Below are 20,690 nucleotides of genomic sequence, written 5' to 3'. Positions count from 1 at the left end.
CCGCGCGGCTATACTCATTTTTAATTAAAAAAAATAGTATAGCCGAACGGCTTTACTGGGCTCTTTTTTTTGAAAATGTTTTTAATAAATAGTATAGCCGCGCGGCTATACTTGTTTGACACGTCTGGGGCCTAGAAGCTAGGCGGGTCCTCTTGTTTTTTTTTAAATTTTATAAATAGTATAGCCGCGGCTATACTGGGTTCAAAAAATTTTCAAAATATTATCCGGCTTGACCGGGCTCTTTTTTAATAAAAAAATTTCTAATAAATGGTATATCCGCGGGGCTTTACCGGCTCTTTCTTTAAATTTTTTTAATAATAGTAAAGCCGCGCGGCTATACTCAGTTTTTAAATAGTATAGCCGGGCGGCTATACTGGACATCCTCGCACCACAGCATTTTCTTAAAAGTAGGGAGGTTTCGCTGAGATTTGCCCATCACTTTTGAGGCATGGATCAAAATCCAGGTCAGTGATGATATGTTGTCTTGTAATAAGGGAAGCATTTCAAGCAAATTATAAGTTGATGAAAACTGCTCTAACTTTTGTTGGCATGCTCTGCATCTTCTGTTATTTTAGTAACTTCAGAAGATTCATGAATGTTCTTATTATTGGTACATCATTTCAACTGAGAGAAAAGGTAAAAACATTACATGGTGGGGATATTGGTAGGTCCTAAACACAGAAGGCAAAGAGCGAGGTTCCTGCAGTGTAATTGGGGTTGACAAATCCATTAAACACTTTGTAACCATTTCCAAGGTAAATGCATCCATCGCTCACTGAAATGCCACCATACACAGTGGCTCCTGTATCATATGACCACAAAATCTTTCCTGTCTTAGCATTCATTGCGTATATCGGTCCTTGCCGGTGCGTGGATCCTCCGAAAACAACACCATTGGCCACAGTAACAGCTGCAGGAGCAGTAGCATCATTGGAATTGGCCGTGGACCATATGATATTACCACTGCGAGCCTTCATTGCCACCCATCCACCAGCAATTGTGCTGTTCTGGGATGGTTTCAGAGTGAAGTTCTTGTGCTGGCTGTTGGCTATGTTTGTATAGACCCTTTTTTCGTCTGTGGCTGCACCCCACATTGCTCCTCCTCCTAGCCCTCCTGGTCCAGCTTCCTATATCAAAGCATTTTGTTCAGTTTTTGTTATGTAATTCAGACAGAAATTTAAGACCAATTCCATTTAGTTCAATTGTGCTGCTAGAAAACTTACCGTAGACCACACTAAGCTACCAGTATCTCTATCCAGAGCCCAAGCAAACCCACTTTTCTGAACAGCAACAACAATATCCTTCTTAGTCCCATTGACATATGTGGTTAACATCATTGGTGCTTCACCAAAATCCGCATCTGGGCTAGGTCCAGGCGGGCACCTTGGGTCCAAATGTCGATGGCACGCACCGAACCATATATCATAGCCCCCTAGCTGCTTATACCATTTGATTTTGCCAGTGTCTAAATCAAGAGCTACAATGGATTCAGAGTGGTTGTCAGGCTCAATGCAGGCCTCTGGGTGAGAAGGCACTGTTTGATTGTTTTCCTTCTCCTGGCATTCAATTATACGTGGAGGAGCTGAGTACAGGTTTGAAGTGGCAATGAAGACAAGGTTCCGAGGGACATCAATGGAAGGGCTGCTTCCCCATATTGCTGCTCCAGCATACTCTCCAAACTTGCCAAAATTGTCTGGCAGCATGAAGGTCTGCCATAAGATTGCTCCTGTTCGAACATCTAACTTCGAGACGCTCCCACGAAAGGTGCAGCATTGCTCAATGGTGAGTCCTTCTTCTAGAGAGGATGTTCCAACATAGTAACCCCTGCAAACAAGCACATACTAATAAGATTATGAAAATTGAAATGGGGTACCATAAAATTACAATAGATGCAGTAATACTTTAAGCAAGTGGTTAGAGTTAACGTGACTTTTCTCAGTTTTCACACAAAACAAAAGGGTGTTTTGGAAGGATTGAAACAATTTCATAAAATTAATCAAAGACCCGGATGTCAAGTTGCCAAAAGTCTAGCATATCTCTATATTTTTTAACACATACAGAAACTACAATATGAATAAATTATCAGGTGGAGCATAAAAAAGTCCTCTTGTTTACCAGAGCAGGTCATAAATGGCCAAGACCCACATGGTGTAGCTTATCTTGTCCCTAACTTGAACTTGTTTTCAAGTAACTCCATTGACTGACTCACAATTTAATTCATATCATAATGTCTATGAGGGAAACTTCAAAATAGGAGAGAGAAAAAAAAGGAAAAAAAAAGAAGAAGGTAGATTTTAAGTTTGACTAACCCCTTGTAATAGGTTCCGGACATGGTGATAAAAGCTCTGGTGTGGTTGTCAAGTCTGGTAGACCAGACCAGCTTTCCATTGGACCTTTTCACAGCAATAACAAAAGCAGGGCCATAGATCCCAACAATGAGCAGATCACCAGCAACAGTTGGGGTCGATCGGGTCACGGTGGAGTTGACATTAAGGATGAAACCAGTGTTGTTAAAGCCGGTCAGCTTCTGCACATTCTTCTTCCAAACCAAGGAACCATCAGAGGCTTTGACAGCATAGAGGTAGCCGTTCCAGCTGGGGAAGTAGAGAGTGCCGTCAACAATGGCTGGTGTCACAGTTATGTCACCTCCTGCATAGAATTTCCACTTCAAACTGAGATTGGAAACTGTTGCAGGGCTTATCTTCTTCTCCCTGTTTGCATATCTTCTGTTGTACAAGTCTCCTCCGTGGTTTAGCCAATCCTGGGCTGCAGCCTTGTGCTTCTGTGCAGAACGCCACTGCAACCAACAACCAAGTTGTGAAACCAGTATTAATGTTGAACAGAGAGAGAGAGAGAGAGAGAGAGAGAGAGAAGCTTACAATATTGAAACCTGCACTTGGTGTTATGACTAGACAAACCATACACAGAGAAAGGAGAAAAAGATTGTTAGAGGATCCTGCAGGCGCCATCGAAGTGAAAGCTTGAAGTGCTCACACAGGATGCAGGGGACTAAAATTTTGGCGTATTTCTATTTATAGGATTATAATTTTTGGAGTAACAAGAAGTGTGACATTTATTAATCACTAATCGTATAGATTACTGATCACATTTACAGAATATGAAAATTTATTCCAAATAGTAGAGAAGGTTTACATTATTATTATTATGATGTTACAGAAAGGAGGAGAGATAAAAGTTCATGTGATACAGAAGGCGTAGAGTGAGGTTCCAGGAGTAAATCCAAGCACAACTCCAAAACTAACATTATATCCATTTCCAACGTAAATGCAGCCATTGCTTATTGACATGCCACCATACACAGATGCTCCGGTTTCATAGGACCACAAGATTTTTCCAGTCCTGGTGTTCATTGCGTATAAGGATCCTTGTGGATCTGGAGATCCAGCAAACAAAACACCATTAGCCACACTCACTGGGCCAGGAGAAGATGCGTTGCTGGGATTGACCGTTGACCATAGGACTTTCCCACTGCGAGCATCCATTGCCACCCATCCACCCGCAGTTGTTATGTTGCTAGATGGCTTCAGGGTGAAGTTCTTGCGATCAGAATTGGCAATGTTGGTGTAGACCCTTTTCTTGTCAGTAGCTGCTCCCCAAGTTCCTCCTCCGCCAATGCCACCCGGCCGGCTTCCTGCAGATACAATACCAAATCATTTATCCTCTTACATAAGTAGAGGGTGTTGTGCGGAAGCGTCAACCAACTGCGAGTGAAAAATAAATAACAACAGGCAGGAGAAAAATCGAACAAAATAATCAACAAGAACAACACCAAGATTTATACTGGTTCGGCAATTGCCTACATCCAGTTTGGAGACGATGGAGTATTCCACTATAATCAATGGAGATATACAATAGTGTTTACCACTCAATTTCCCAAAGACCCAAATACACCCAACCTCACACACTCACAAAGGAAGAGAAAACAATGATACAAAGCAAAGAACAACTAGAGAGAATTTGTTTCACTCTTTGGCAAAATGCCTTTCTTGCTATTTTTCTCTTCTACTCAACACTTGGTTGGATTCTTGGTTTGGATTCTTCAAATGAAACCATTTGCTTCCAATTTATAGCCAAAGATGCAAGAGTGTGAATGCAAACTCAAACTATTCATATGTTGGCTACCAACCATGGATGGCTACCAAACAATCCACCCATTTTGACAAAGATAGCAAGCCAACATTGACTCACATGGGCAACTAACATTGACACACATGGGCAACTCCAAAATTCTTCTACATTTGAGCCAATTTTCAACAATCTCCACCTTGGCTCAAAACCTCGAAGCAACACTCTCAATGGTCGTCTCCCAATCCCCCATGGGGCAATCAACAACTTTGACAAATGCCAATTAAGTCTAAGCAGTGCTTAAACTTGAGCAACGAAACTGGCTTTGTCAACATATCCGCAGGATTCTCAGCGGTCCCAATCTTTTGAAGAAGAATATCTCCCTCTTCAATTTCCATACCCAGTATCTTCCGAGCTTCTCCTAAGTCCTTCATCTCAAATTCATTACTCAGTTGAGTCTTCAACCTTTCAATCTCCACTTTGCTTTTACATGCTATAAGCATATCATCAACATATAAAAGCAGATAGATGAAGGTTCCATCTTGTAGCTTGCGAAAGTATACACAATGGTCATAATGACTTCTTGTGTACTTCTGCCCGATCATAAACCGATCAAATCGCTTATACCATTGTCTTGGAGACTGCTTCAAGCCGTACAATGATTTTTGCAATTTGCAAACCCAATTTTCTTTTCCAGCAACCTTAAAACCTTCTGGCTGAGACATATAAATTTCTTCCTCCAAATCACCATGTAAGAATGCAGTCTTGACATCAAGTTGAGCCAACTCAAGGTCAAACTGTGCAACCAAAGCCAACAAAATACGAATAGAGGAATGTTTTACTACAGGAGAAAATACCTCATTGTAGTCAATGCCTTCCTTCTGAGCATATCCTTTAGCTACTAATCTGGCTTTGAATCTCACATTGTCCTTTCCCAAAGATTCCATCTTCTTGGCATAAACCCATTTGCAACCAATTGCTTTCTTCCCCTTTGGTAACTGAACCAGCTCCCAAGTCTCATTTTTATGAAGAGACTTCATCTCCTCATCCATAGATTTCTTCCACTCCACGCTCTCTGAACTTCTGACAGCTTCTTTGTAGGCGGATGGAATATCATCTTCAATAACGGGAAGTGCATATGCCACAATATCAGTAAATCGAACAGGCTTTCGAATCTCCCTTCTCGATCTTCTGATTGCAATAGAATCTTGTTGCTGGGGAGGCTCTTGGGTAGGTGCCTCCTCTTCATCATCCTCGTCCTCTTCATCAGAATCAACTGTAGGACTAGTGTCTGTAATATCAGACCTTACTGGAACAACTGGAGTTTTCAGTAACTCCACCCGCTTTGAACTACTCATGGTCTTAGTTGCTTCAATTTCACCTTCATGCTTGTTCTGATTTACCATAGCAGCCTCATCAAAAGTCACATCTCTGCTTACAACAATTTTCTTCTCATCTGGACACCAAAGTCGGTATCCCTTCACGCCAGTGCTAAATCCCATAAATAGAGCCTTCTTTGCTCTTGGATCTAACTTGCTTTCCCTGACATGATAGTAAGCAGGACAACCAAATATGTGTAAATACTTGTAATCAGTACAAGGTTTACCAGACCATACCTCCATGGGCGTTTTGCCCTCATTCGCAGCAGCAGGTAACCGATTAATGAGATGGCTTGCATAAGTAATCGCCTCAGCCCAAAACGCCTTGCCTAAACCAGCATTAGACAACATACACCGAACTTTCTCAAGCAAAGTACGGTTCATGCGCTCCGCCACCCCATTCTGTTGCGGTGTCTCCCTAACCGTGAAGTGCCTCACAATACCCTCATCTTGACAAACTTTCAAGAAAGGATCAGACTTATATTCACCACCATTGTCTGATCTGAGAGTCTTGATCTTTCGACCGCTTTGCGTTTCAATCATCTTTTTCCACTTCAGGAATATCTTCAAGACTTCATCTTTACGCTTCATGGTGTACACCCATATTCTTCTAGAGAAGTCATCAACAAAGGAGACAAAATAATGGCTACCTCCCCAAGATGCATTCTTGGAAGGTCCCCAAACATCAGTGTGAACATAATCTAGAATGCCTTTAGTGTGGTGAATAGCAGTGCCAAATTTCACTCTAGTTTGCTTACCCAGCACACAATGTTCACAGAATTCCAATTTGCATGCCTTTGCACCTTTCAATAAGCCTTGCTTCACCAATCCTTGCAACGCTTTTTCACCAGCATGCCCAAGACGCATATGCCATAACCTTGTGGTGTCTGTGCTATCTGCGTCAGCAGCTTCGGTGACAGCTGCTCCACCAATAACTGTACTACCCTGCAAGAAATACAAGTTATTTCGTCTTGTACCTTTCATCACCACCAGTGCCCCATGCACAGCTTTAAGAACTCCACCCTCCATGGTGATCTTGAGACCCTTGGATTCCAAAGCGCCTAATGAGATGAGATTCTTCTTCATATCCGGAACATACCGAACATCACTCAATTCTCTGACTGTTCCATCATGCATCTTTAAACAGATTTTGCCTATCCCTTGTGTTTTGCAGGCATTATTGTTGCCCATCAAAACAACTCCACCATCCAGCTCCTCGAAGCTAGAAAACCATTCCCGAATAGGACACATATGATAGGTGCAACCTGAATCCAAAATCCACTCAGTTGAGTGACCATCAGCAGATGAACTAGCCAAAGCAAACTCGAAATCTTCATCTCCAGATTTTGCAACATTTGCTTCAGAACCCACTTTCTCCTTCTCCTTGTTCTTCAATTTGGGGCAGTCTTTCTTCCAATGACCCTTTTGGCGACAAAAGGCACATTCATCTTTAGCAGGAAACTTCCCTCGTGACTTTGAACGAGATTTTCCCCGCTTCCCAGATTTTCTTTCCTCTGTTCGACCCCTTGCAACGAGTGCCTCGGTTTGTGAATTTTGAGTCTTCTGTTCCTTTTTACGACACTCATGATTCACCAATGCCGCAGACACCTCATCCAGTTTCACCTCGGATTTTCCATACAACAAAGTAGTTGTCAAATGATCATAATCATCAGGCAATGAATTTAACAAACATAGTGCCTTATCCTCGTCAGGAATTATCACATCAAGGTTTGCTAAATCAGCAAGTATTTTATTATAATCATTGAGGTGTTCATGCATAGAAATACCTGAACGATATTGAAATCGGAAGAGTCGTTTCTTCAAGAAGAGCCGATTTTCTGCGCTCTTGGTCATATACTTCTCCTCCAATTTCATCCATAACTTCTTAGCAGAAGTTTCCTTCATATACGGGTATTTCAACTCCTTATCAAGGAACGATCGAATAGTGGCACAAGCATGGAGATTAATTCGAGTCCATTGCTTGTCATCAATATCTTCTGGTTTATCCTCCAGAACCATATCCAACTCTTGTTGATACAACACATCCATAACTTCACATTGCCACATACCAAAATTATTAGAGCCATTAAATTTATCAACCTCTAACCTTGTACTGGCAATTGGATGTCTATTGGATGTAGGTGCCGACGAAGACGATGTCGATTCCTTCTCCTTCAAAATTTCAACTTTTTCTCCAGCCATCAAATCTGCCCGGCACTATTCACTGCTACTGTAGCACAGCACTATTCACGGGAGCACTGTAGCACCGACACTATTCACGTGCACTATTCACCCGTCACTGTAGCACCGACAGATTTTTCACTCCCACGAAACCCCAGTCGAAAAACTGGAGCTCTGATACCACTTGTTGTGCGGAAGCGTCAACCAACTGCGAGTGAAAAATAAATAACAACAGGCAGGAGAAAAAATTGAACAAAATAATCAACAAGAACAACACCAAGATTTATACTGGTTCGGCAATTGCCTACATCCAGTTTGGAGACGATGGAGTATTCCACTATAATCAATGGAGATATACAATAGTGTTTACCACTCAATTTCCCAAAGACCCAAATACACCCAACCTCACACACTCACAAAGGAAGAGAAAACAATGATACAAAGCAAAGAACAACTAGAGAGAATTTGTTTCTCTCTTTGGCAAAATGCCTTTCTTGCTATTTTTCTCTTCTACTCAACACTTGGTTAGATCCTTGGTGGATGCTTCAAATGAAACCATCTTCTTCCAATTTATAGCCAAAGATGCAAGAGTGTGAATGCAAACTCAAACTATTCATATGTTGGCTACCAACCATGGATGGCTACCAAACAATCCACCCATTTTTGACAAAGATAGCAAGCCAACATTGACTCACATGGGCAACTAACATTGACACACATGGGCAACTCCAAAATTCTTCTACATTTGAGCCAATTTTCAACAGAGGGGACTAACCATTTTAGGGTTCATTATTTAGATTCGATGCATCACCTCAGCATGTCACCTTATGTTTAAAGCCGACTAATTAACTTACCGTAGACCATACAAGGCTGCCATTGTTCCGATCCAGAGCCCAAGCAAACCCACTTTTCTGAACAGCAACAACAATATCTCTCCTGGTTCCATTGACATATGTTCCGAGCATCATTGGGGCTTCCCCAAAATCAGCATCAACATTGGGTCCAACGGGGCAGTTTGAAGCATTAAGGTAGCAAGCAACAAACCACACATCGTAGCCGCCCAGCTGGTGGTACCACTTGATATCGCCACCGCTCAAATCAAGGGCCAGGATTGAGTTTCCATGGTTTTCAGGCTCAACACAAGCATCCGGATGAGTGGGGATGGTTGAATTATTGGTCTGGTTTTCTTGGCATTGGGTTACATTTTCAGGGACTGAGTACAAGTTCCCAGTGGCAATGTATACATGTCTTCTATGGACATCAATGGATGGACTGCTGCCCCCAGATTGCTGCCCCTGAATATAGCCCTCGCTTTTGATGATTATCGGGCAGCACGAATGTTTGCCATAAGATGGTGCCTGATTTTACATCTAATTTAGCAAAGCTGCCACGGAAAGTACAGCATGTAGCAATGGGGGCACTTTCTTCTACTGACGAAGTTCCAATGTAAAAACCGCTGTAGAATTTCTAAGTTAGTATTATAAATTGAAAAATATTTATGGAAATTGCAAATTAAGCGAAGGGATTTTTTTTTTAGAAATTCTGAAATTGCATTCATAATTCAATCAAAAAAACCACTAATCACAAAGGGTCATTACAACAACGATCTAACATCAAAATTAAGATAATCTAAGGCTCCTCTACTAACAATCGAAATCTATATCTACGTATAGCAAGTTTCAATAATATAATATCTCGAGTACATGGCATTATATAATAGGTTGAGTATATGCCATGTATGGATATTATTTGACTTTCTTGAATTTGGCATATCTAGCCATGTAAGAACCACATAGGTTAATTTACTACTTATAAAACAGGGAGGTGATTTTCTCACTTCTATGTTCTCCGCTTACACTCCCGTTTGCTTTTTAATACTTTTTAATCAATTTTTTTCTTTCTCTTTCCTATTCTACCCTTACACTCCCTTTCCGTTTAATAAGAGAAGACATGTATAATCAATTACTAATATTATATAAAAAATAAAAATATGAGACTATTATGCATACCTTGCTCTGTGCATATCTATTAACTACAACAAAGATAGTACTCACATACTTGGTAAAAAAACAAAGAATTTGGAGTACAAATACTTACATTTCTATCGATTTTCAAAAATTAAATTAAATTAAATTGCTGTTAAAATTTCTTAATTTAAATTATCAAAACCTTAATGTAGGGTAAGGACATAATAGGAAAGAGAAAGAACATAAAAGAACAATATTGATTAAAAAGTATTAAAAAGCAAAAGGGATTGTAAGTGGACAAAAGGGAAGTGGAAACTCAGCTCCCATTAAATAAAGAAAATAGTTTTTGTTGATTAGTTTCTTTAACCATTGACCAATATTGCTAATATATATTTATCACCATATCAAGTTGAGGATCATGTTCAACACTGAGATATAACTCTAATTAAGGGATTAATACTTTTTAACCCTAAAATTTGGATAAAATTAAAAACTAATATATATGACTAACCCTTTGTAGTAAGTTCCGGACATGGTAATAACACTTGCCGCATGGCCATCAAGCAGGGTTGACCATATGAGCTTCCCCGTTGACCGTTCCACGGCAATAACAACAGCTGGTCCACAGATTCCGATGAGCAAAACGTCACCAGCGATTGTCGGGGTTGATCTTGAGACCGTCGTGTTGACATTAAGAAGATAACCAGTCGCATTAATCCCAGTCACCACTACATTTTAGTATTTGCGCGACGAAGATAATTTCGTCGCACAAACTAACATATTGTCGCACAAACAAAAGTGCGACAAAAAAATCGTCGCGCGTAATCTGTCGCGCAAAGGTTGTGAAGAAAGACTTTGCGCGACAGATTTTATTCATGCGTCGCGCAATTGTGTGCGACGCTCACCCTTCGTTACACAAAAGGTTCAGAGACGACAAAATTGTTCGTCGCACAAAATTACGCGCGACGAAATGGTCTTCGTCGCCACAACAATGCACGGCGAATAGTTTTCGTCGCGCAAGACGTCTCGTAGACATTTGCGGCACTAAGAGACCATCGTCGCGCAATTCGTAAAAATATTGCGCGACGACAAGATGTTGGCGCGTAAAATTTTGCGCGACGCTAGACTACGTCGCGCGATACGTGCCTAAAACTTCTGCGCGACGACAAGATCTTTGCGCGTAAAATTTTGCGCGACAGTATACTGCGTCGCGCGATGCGTTCCTAAGAATTTTGCGCGACGACGAAAATTTCGTCGCGCAAATGATTATATTTATATAAAAAAACAAAACATTATTTTTTCGGATATATAAATTTGCGCGACGACAAATTGTTCGTCGCGCAAAATTAATATATATAAATTAATATATAATAATAATAATATTACTTTTGTTTTATTTTATAAAAAAAATAAATTTTGTTTTTTTTTTTTGGGTAATAAATTGAAATTTTAATCATAAAAAAATTTATGTAAATAACAAATTTATTATATAAAATAAATGTACGCTACAAGAGAAAGATTTAAAAAATAATTACGAAAATAAAAAAACTAATCAAATAATGTTCCAAAATCTACATTATCGTCTGGCACATGCAGTTCAGAGGTCTGGGGATCTGCACGGGCCGGCATCTGGTGGGGATGCTCGGGATGGACGGGCTGGGAGGTCGGCACATTAAAATTTGGGACTGGAATGCCGGATTGTACGAGGGACTGCAGAATGACCGACATCTGGCTCCGAAGAGAGGCCACCTCTGCTGTCAAAGCAGTGACCTGACTGTTTGACTGCGCTGATGAACGGGGTCTGGGTTCCCTCCGCCTGGCATTCCCCATCCCTCGACAATATGTCCCCGGTCCCCTCCCTAGAGTCTGATCCAATGTCTCCGTCAAGATCTGAAACCCAGCATCCTGTGGAGGATCCACAGACTCGATCGGAGGATCGGGAGGAAGTTGGGAGGCGGACTCCTGAAGAACCAACTGGCTCCTCTCCACCATCGTCGTCTGTTTAGCATAACATAAAATATAAATTCAAACATTCATATAATAACCTTTAAAGTTGAATGCGTAACATAAGAATTAAAAATAAATAACACTTACATGAAGGGACTCAGCCAATTCATTCTCAGGTCGAACATAAACGTCGCCAAATACGTCGATCTCTGGGAATTTGGACCCTCCCTAAATTGAACAAAAGAAGAAAAATATTAGAACGAAAAAATAAATTAAAAATAATTAAAAATTAAAAATTAAAAAAAATTATTTTATTATTACCTGACGCCGGGCATCCATCCTATAGGAGAAGGGCCTGGAACCCGAATGATGGAGAAGAGTCTTCTTCTTCCTATTGCCCTTATTGACTTTGGCTTTATTCTGTTATACAAAAAATAAAATGTATTAGTTGAAATTTAAATTAAATATAAAAAAGTAAATAAACATTAGTAAGAAAATAAAAATAAATATAAAAAATTACCACAAAAGCGGGCGCCTGAAAATGAGCGCAGAGCCATGCCCAACTATCCTCCCGCCCCTCAAGCTCTTTCGGGCACCCCTCTTGAAGAGCGACTTGCGGATCATCGAACGCCTCAAAATGGTGGTGCAAGTCGCTCTTCCATTGCTTGTACCTCTCAGAGAAGAGTCTGTTGACGTACGCCAACGACTCTTCATCAAGGTCCTCCAAGTTGTAGTTCGTCTGCAATAAATTAATTACATACATTTAAATAATATAAATTTAACGTTTGAAAGAAAAAGAATGAAAAGGCCTACATACCGACAACTAGACGCGAACCTCAGTCTTGGTCTCGTCAGGCATCACCTTCCAAGACTTCCATTGCATCGGGCAATAGCTCCGAATGACATGACCAATGTCGTGGGCCAAGGAGCTATGCAACTCCGCCGTCAGTGCAACCCGATGTCGCTCGTCGTATCCGATGTTAATACGACTGTTGGTCACCCGGGTGACCTTCGCCGTCTTCAACTGCCGACACGGCCCTCGGGTGTTCTTCTTGGCTGCAAAGAAGGATGACATGAATGTTAAATAAAAAACAAATTGAACAATCAAATACACACACACACACAAAAACAAGAAATAACAATAAAATTAAATGGAGAAAAAGGAAAACTATACCTGGCTATGACCCCGGCGCATCAGTGGATGTGGCGTCGGTGGTGCTGGCGGGCCGATGACGCCGCCTGGCGCTAACAGGCTGCGCCACTGATGACGCTGATGAGGCAGGCGCCTGGAACCCCGCAGGTCCAACTGCCAAGCGGTCCATCAATGCTGGCGCAGTGGCAGGAGATGCTGCAGCAGTGGCAGCAGCTGTCACCTGAGTCGGGGGCTCCGAACCCTGCGTGGTCGTCACCGCCCTACGACGAGTAATCAGGTCTGACATCTGCACAATTTCATTAATACACATACAAATTAATAAAATATACAAATATATGAAAACACATACAATTTTATTCACATTATTGACCTAGGGTTTGCGAGTTCGGAGTATCCGGGACTCCGATCCACGATCCGTCGAATCGTAGACGATCCAAGAAATACAAGGTACACCATACGTGAGTTTGAGTTCGATCCAACGGTCCGAACATAACAACCCCAGAAATCGCACAATCGGCAAAATCCATTCGAGACGCAAACGGTAACCAAATTCCAATCCGAAAACACCTATGCGCTCGTGACAACTACAGGATTGCAGTAGGACCTAATTCAGGTGGCGGCAGTCAGCCACGCGCCGCCCCACGCGCCGCCCCACCCGGGTGTCCAAAGCGATACCAATCGCCGGAAAATTCTTAAAACTAAGGGCCAAGGTTCCTACCCTAGGTTCAAAACATCAATTGGAGCCACTTTTGTTCTCGGGCATACCCCGAAAAATGGCCGGAAGTGGCCGGAATTGAAAATCAAAATCCGGCCAAAACTTAGGGTTTCAAATTAAGCGGCCTAGTGCAACAAATTCACAAATCCTACCCAACATTCAGCTAAAGCATGAAAAATAGGACAGAAACCATACCTGAGGTGGCGGAATTGGTCGCCGGAGGAGGGAGAATCATGGCGGAGGAGATTCGGCCAAAACCGAAGAAAACGCGGCGGCTGGCTCGACGGTGACGGCGGGGGAGCTCGGGGGTACCACCTTCGTCGCGAGCGCGGTCCAATTCCACCGGGGTAGGAGGCAGCGGCGGCGGCGGGGAGAGAGACGGCGGAGCTGAGGATTTTCAGAAACTGGGGAAGAAGGAGGCCATCGCGTGGTTTCTGAAATTTTATTCGATTTTGCGCGACGAACAAGAGGTTTCGTCGCGCAAGAAATTTTAAATGACCCATGCGCGACGAAAAAAATATATCTTCCGTCGCGCAATGTTAAAATATAGTTTTTGCGCGACGCAGAAATTACTAACTTCGTCGCGCAATGTTGGCAGTCCGCCTAAAAATTTGGGGTTTAGGGTTTCGCGGGCGAGATTGAATTCTTGCGCGACGCAGAAATGACTAACTTCGTCGCGCAATGTTGGCAGTCCGCCTAAAAATTTGGGGTCTAGGGTTTTGCGGGCGAGATTGAATTCTTGCGCGACGCAGAAATGACTAACTTCGTCGCGTAATGTTGGCTGGCCGCCAAAAAATTGGGGTTTAGGGTTTAGGGTTTAGGGTTTGGGGGCTAGATTGAACTCTTGCGCGACGCATACGTGCAGCGTAACGCAAAACCTTCCAAAAAAAAATTTCGCTAAGTATCCGAGGAGGGAGAGACTGAAATGTGAAAGTTGTGGCTATATTGCGCGACGAAGAACACACTTTGTGCGACCAAACAAGGTTATTCGTCTCGCAAACCATGAACCGTAAACCCTAAACCCTAAACCCTAAACCCTAAACCGCAGAAACCCTAAACCCGAAACTAGTTTTCATGATCCAACCGCCAAAATTGTTTTTTTACACTTCGAGATCGTATATGCCAAAAATCGAAAAAAACAAACATTCAGAGATAGAGTAACAGGACGAAACTTGTCGACGGTTGTAAATGAAAAGTCAAGATTTAACGGTTATTTTAGCTCTGATTTGTGTAATTTTTTGCAGCTACTTTTCTTTACCCTATATGAATACAATTGGTCAATTTGATCTTCAATTTCAGATGTTTACACTAGGGTGATATGACATCATGTTATGTTATGTTTAACGAATGTATAAGTAAACTAGTTATTGTTTGTGAATATATGGTTGCTATGCCAAACGCATTCTACGAAAGTTGTTTCAGCAATCCAGCCGTCAAACTCGTTTATTTGTACTTCGAGATCTTAGACCCCAAAAATCGAAAAAAAAAAAACATTCAGAGATCAAGTAACGGGACAAAACTTTTGAACGGTTATAAATGATAACTCATGATTTAACGGTTATTTTAACTCCGATTTTGATGAATTTTTACACCCACACTCCAGGACCCTATATGAAACAATACTCTAACTCGATCGTCAATTTCAAATATATATGTGTATATATAATATATATTATAAAATAATATATATTGCGCGACGAACATATGTTTATCGTCGCGCAAACTTTAGCGCGTGACGGGGGACTCTTTGTCGCGCAATTAATTAACTTCACGCGACTAGTGTATTTTGAGTCGCGCAAACTTTGCACGACGAGTTTTCCTTCGTCGCGCAAACGATGTCCACTTCGTCGCGCAAGGGTTTTCAGTTTTGAAAAATGTTTATTGTCAATAGTTTTCATACTTTGTATAAAAATGATTGGATATATGTATTGATCAATCAATGTTTTATAACAAAATTTGTATCATTTTCATTTTATAAATGTGTTTTGTCAAAAACAAAAATTAAAAATGATTATTAAAAGGGTTTGGATAAATTGATTTACAAATGTGTTATAACTAAATTTATTTGAATAAAGTTTGAGTTGTGCACATATATAAGGTTTGGATATTTGTACTATATATATTCAAACATTTGTATTACACAAAGTCTGTACACTAACATAATAAAATTAGAACAAATGTAATTATTCATCATCTGAACTATAATAACTTTCGTTATCGTCGCTATCATCACTTTCGGTCTCCCAATCCTCCTCCTCCTCGTCTACTATAACAACATCGAAATTTGACAGACGATACAAACTTTAGAAACTCTTTTTTGTCATTCGGTTTCATAGAAAAGAATGCAAGATCCCTTCTAGCTTTATCACTGTCCCTATTCATCCATAAACCCCTTCGTATGCCCATTCTTTCCAAATCAAGCCGAGCTTTGATCATGTCCTTCGTCTTCCCCTCGATATCTAGAATCGTGCCCACCAATGTGTCGAATACATTTTTCTCAACATGCATGACATCTAGATTGTGCCTCAATTTCAGTTTCGACTAATATGGGAGCTCAAAAAACATAGGCTTGTGCGTCCAGTTCAAATGGGTAGAAGGTCTAGTCCGACTAACTGTTTTCCCGAACGGAGCAAAATCCAAACGGTTCAGCTGTTCCAAGATCTCATCACCGGACCATTCTCTAGGTCTGAGGCGACGCTCTGTGTTCCCGTCGAACTCTTTATCTTTTTTCCGCCACTCGTGGTCCCATGGCAACCATCTCCGATGACCAAGGTAACAAACTTTTCCCGCGTGCCAACCAGAAGTTACATCTTCCTTGCATACAGGACATGCCATATAACCCTTTGTGCTCCACCCAAAAACCATTGCATATGCTGGAAAATCATTCACAGTCCACATAACTGCTGCCCGCAAAGTGAACATCCTCCCAGTTGATTTATCGTACGTGCGAACACCGCTTGTCCATAAATCCTTCAGCTCATCAACCAGAGGCCTTAAGTACACATCAATTGACCTGCCAGGATCCTCAGTTATCAAAACAGTTATCATCATGTATTCTTTTTTCATGCATTTCCAAGGCGGCAAATTATATGGGAATGCGAAAATCGGCCAAGTGCTGTGGTGTTGGTTTAGAATCCCATACGGATTGAATCCGTCAATGGCAAGTCCCAATCTAACATTTCGGGGATCAGCAGCAAACTCGGGGAACGTTCGATCGAACTCTTTCCATGCCTCCCCATCTGCAGGATGCCGCATCACATCATCGCCTACCCGTTTTTCCTTATGCCATCTCATGTCTGTGGCAGTATGCGTCGACATATACAATCGCTGCAACCTAGGTTTAAGGGGCAGATAACGCATGACTTTTTGTGGTATCTTAGTTGTTCTATTCTGGGATGTCATTTTGAACCTCGACTCATTACATATAGGGCATGTATCCAACGTTTCATGCTCTTTGTAGAATAACATGCAATTGTTTTTGCAAGCGTGGATTTTTTCATAACCCAATCCAAGACCATGCAACACCTTCTGTGCATGTTTATGGTCTTTTGGCAAACAATTGTCCGTCGGAAGCATTCTCTTGAAAACCCCCAAAAGTAATCGAAACACAAGTTCGACATACGATACTTTATTTTTCCGTGCATTAGCTCCACAATGGCAGTGAGAACGGAAAAGCTCTCGCACCCCGGGTATAACTCTTGGTTGGCATTTTTTAACAGTTTTTCATACTGCTCAAACTCCGCACTGTCTATTGGTGTAGGCACGTCATCTTCCCCTTCCTGATTGATGTTGGTCGATGCGAATGGAAAAGCATCCTGTATAATACCCATGACTTGATCATTAGGATCCACAATAGGTTCAACATTGTCCACTCTTGGGGCATTTGAAGACGAAGCATGGTCTACTTGTTCGCCGTGAAGATTCCAAATGCTATATGTTTCAATCATTCCATTCCTTACTAAATGAAATCCAACATTTTCAATTGTCTCCCACAACGTGTTGTTACACCTCCTACAAGGACAACGGATTCTAGTTGCACTCGGGTTGTGTCTACGTGCAAACTCAATAAATTCCTCGATTCCATCCAAGTATTCGTCTGCGCATCTATTCGGGTTCTGTATCCACCTTCTGCTCATAATTCCTGAAACCACAATCACAACATAACAATCACAACAACTTCATACGAAGTTATAATGTCACCTTATGCCTCCGGTAAGGGCCCTATCCCATTCGGGAATGCATAGTCCTGTCACGTAACCTACGGTTACATGAGATTAGATTTCGACGTGGATTAATTTCGGCAGCATCTCGACACAGTTCTTGAAGTGGCCATAGGTATAAATACCTACGTACCACCCGAAGAACGTACCGAGATGACACCGAAATCTCCACAATCGAAACCTAATCCTGTAGTCGAAGATTATGTGACAACACTATGCATTACCAAACTGTCCAAATAATGGGACAATTCAAGAATTAATTGGACCGCAGTCATGCCTTACACATCCATGCACGAAATCCAACTAATCTCGAACGGAAAACTACGTGTTACTAAACATAAAAATAAAAGTACGAAGTTAATTTCAATTAACTTCGTACATCACAATACATTGTGCTACGTCACGCACAATTTCACAACATTATACACATATAACTTCACAAAAAAATTACAAACATAACAAACAAACTTTTACAATAACATACCTTCTCAATCGTTCTCCACTAATCACTAATCACTAATCACAGATACCCCTAACGAGAACAAAATTAATAGCGTTAGTACGAATTTACATTAATACATTTAAACTAACTATCAAAAATACATACCCAATGAACGAACGTACTGAATTCACAGCAGAGCAGCGGCAAGGGGGGTGAGAGAGAGGCAGAATGCAATTTCTGCATTCTGCCTCTGCAATGGCAGATACTAATATGAAGAAGAAGAATTTTGCGCGACGAAGGAGAAGAAATTTCGTCGCGCAAACTGCCGTCGCCAAAGGGCACTTTTCCGTCGCACAAAACAACATTTCCGTCGCGCATTTCTGTGCCGACATCTGCTTTTTTGCGCGACGACACACATTTTCCGTCGCACAAAAATATCGTCGCGCAAATCATAAATTTCGTCGCGCAAGGTGAAAAATTTCGTCTTGCAAAATCGCACCGGCATAATACATTTCGCGACGAAATCTGAATCTGTCGCGCAAAAAAAGTTATCCACCCTTCATTTTGGCGCCAAAAATAAGTAACCCTAGTTTTCTTACGCGACGGTAATTTTCATCGCGCTAAGCTGTCTCTCGTCGCGCAAGTTTTTTCCCCCCGCTTAAAAAGCGCGCCAATTTTCTGTCCATCTTTACGCGACGAAGGATTGTAATTGTCGCGCAATATGTCCACGCGCGACGATTGTTGTCGTGGCGCAAGATTTTGGCGCCAATGCATTACTTATGCGCGACGAAATTAAATTTAAGTCGCGCATGGATTTTTTGCGCGACGAATGTTTTTGTCGCGCTAGTTTTGTGTTCTTTTAGCGACGGAATTTTGTTTTCGTCGCATCAATGTTTTTTGCGCGACGAATATGTTTGTCGAGCTAGTTTTGTGTTCTTTGTGCGTCGGAATTTTTTTTTCGTCGCATCAATGTTTTTTGCGCGACGAAGTTTTGTTCGTCGCGCAAATATTAAATCGTACTAGTGAGTCAAGGTTTCTAAATTCTTTTCCCAAACTACAGAACCGTCAGAAGCTTTGACAGCATAGATGTATCCATTCCAGCTAGGAAAATAAAGGGTGTCATCGTAAATTGCTGGTGTTGCAGACACTTCTCTGCCTGTATAGAACTCCCACTTGAAGCTTAGTTTCGAAACTGTTTCGGGGCTGATCTTGGTCTCCTTGCTGGCATATCGTCTATTGTACAAATCTCCGCCATGGTTTAACCAGTTTTGTGTAGCCTTCTCATGCGAGCCCGCACTGCCTGTGGTAGTAGTTAGTAGACAAAAGGTGAATATAGAAAGGGCTAAATGATTGTCGTTGAATTTTAAAGCTGCCATGTATATCTCGTATCGTATGTTATGAGGTTTATTGTGTCACGTATATAAAGGGCCAGAGGGCGGCTTAATATAGAGTTCAATTAGTTGACATCAAAATTGTTGCGTATTATACACACAGCTTACATGTATCTATCTATGGATATCTGTCTTCAATATACATCCAAAAAAGAAAAATCCTCTTTTATTCCCTTCAGATTTATATTGTTGGTTGACATTTATATATATGCATATCGTCATGCATGATTCTCCTATATTTAAAGATGCCTAGATAAGAGACTTTGGTATGCCTTGGTTTTGGGAGGGGGTAGTCTCTCTTTCCCTAAACTTTTTGAAATCCCGAAAGATGTCTAGATAATATATTAATTTGTTGAGTCAATAACGTAGAAAACCACAGAATTTAAATATATTATAACTCTGTTTAAATGTTACTGAATTTAGTTACCCCTTTTTTAATTTCTCTCTCTGAATAATCTACTTCGCAGGTTAGAAGTGAGCATCAACAAGTAGTGCACAAAATGTAAGTTGATTTGGTTTTTCAACCTGGATGGTACATTTCCCTTATTTATTACGGGCTTAAAGCAATGCAAATATGTGTCATTTTGCTTGTGCCAGCTGATGCTTTATTATTCTTATACATGTTGGAAGAATGGAGAGCTTCATGTGATGCAGCTCTTCTAACAACGACGTTCCAATGTATAAATTCCTGTCAAGTTTCAATTGTGAACACACAAATCAAAGTCAATAATCAAACTATGAATACGCAAAGCACAGTATAATCCAGAATATAGATTTACTAATAAAATAAAGCAAATAGCTTTTGCTGATTAATTTATTTAAACAAACCATTGACACATGGCTAACAATGTTTTGTAATATCAACTTGATAATGTTCTACAACACAAGATATAAGGCGGCGGAAAAGTCAGTCAAATCTTTCAGATAACGGTCAACCGTTCAAGATTTTGGCCTTCTAAATTAATAAAATTTATTATGAAAATTTGTAGATTAATTAATGGACGTATTATTATTTCATTTACACAATTTGTTTTATAGAAGTGATAATTTACTCTAAATTCTATCTAACGGGGAGATAATTTGAATTTGGGTATAAAGAAACGAACTCGCTATTTTGGCTAACTGACCTAACCCACATATGTTATTTCATATACTCTTAACATATATAACATGATATTGAGTGTAAAATCTGATAAATTTGGTGAAAAT

The 20,690-nt window shown here is 40.9% G+C and overlaps 1 protein-coding gene and 1 pseudogene across 1 annotated transcript; both read right to left on the bottom strand.

Annotated features, from left to right (window-relative positions):
- Positions 1-572: 572 nt before the first annotated feature.
- On the bottom strand, positions 573-2,986 carry LOC117622946 (polyvinylalcohol dehydrogenase-like). The gene is made up of 4 exons (XM_034353764.1): positions 2,880-2,986; positions 2,310-2,797; positions 1,224-1,824; positions 573-1,127 (listed from the first exon to the last, which is right to left on the bottom strand). Exons 1-4 carry the CDS (start codon positions 2,967-2,969, stop codon positions 672-674), a joined length of 1,635 nt encoding a protein of 544 aa, XP_034209655.1. The 5' UTR covers positions 2,970-2,986; the 3' UTR covers positions 573-671.
- Positions 2,987-3,134: 148 nt separating this feature from the next.
- LOC117622003 lies at positions 3,135-19,466 on the bottom strand (annotated as a pseudogene).
- Between the last annotated feature and the right edge of the window lie 1,224 nt (positions 19,467-20,690).

This window comes from Prunus dulcis, chromosome 3 (genome assembly GCF_902201215.1).
Source record: "Prunus dulcis chromosome 3, ALMONDv2, whole genome shotgun sequence".
Lineage (NCBI taxonomy): Eukaryota > Viridiplantae > Streptophyta > Magnoliopsida > Rosales > Rosaceae > Prunus > Prunus dulcis.
This window is presented reverse-complemented; position numbering and strand designations above follow the sequence as displayed.

Excerpts from the sequence above, each read along its gene's own strand:
- LOC117622946 (XM_034353764.1), bottom strand. The coding sequence starts at position 2,969 with ATGGCGCCTGCAGGATCCTCTAACAATCTTTTTCTCCTTTCTCTGTGT. Across the intron at positions 1,825-2,309 it reads TCCGGAACCTATTACAAGGG|GGGTTACTATGTTGGAACAT; the intron begins GTTAGTCAAACT and ends GCTTGTTTGCAG. Across the intron at positions 1,128-1,223 it reads GTAGCTTAGTGTGGTCTACG|GAAGCTGGACCAGGAGGGCT; the intron begins GTAAGTTTTCTA and ends GCTTTGATATAG.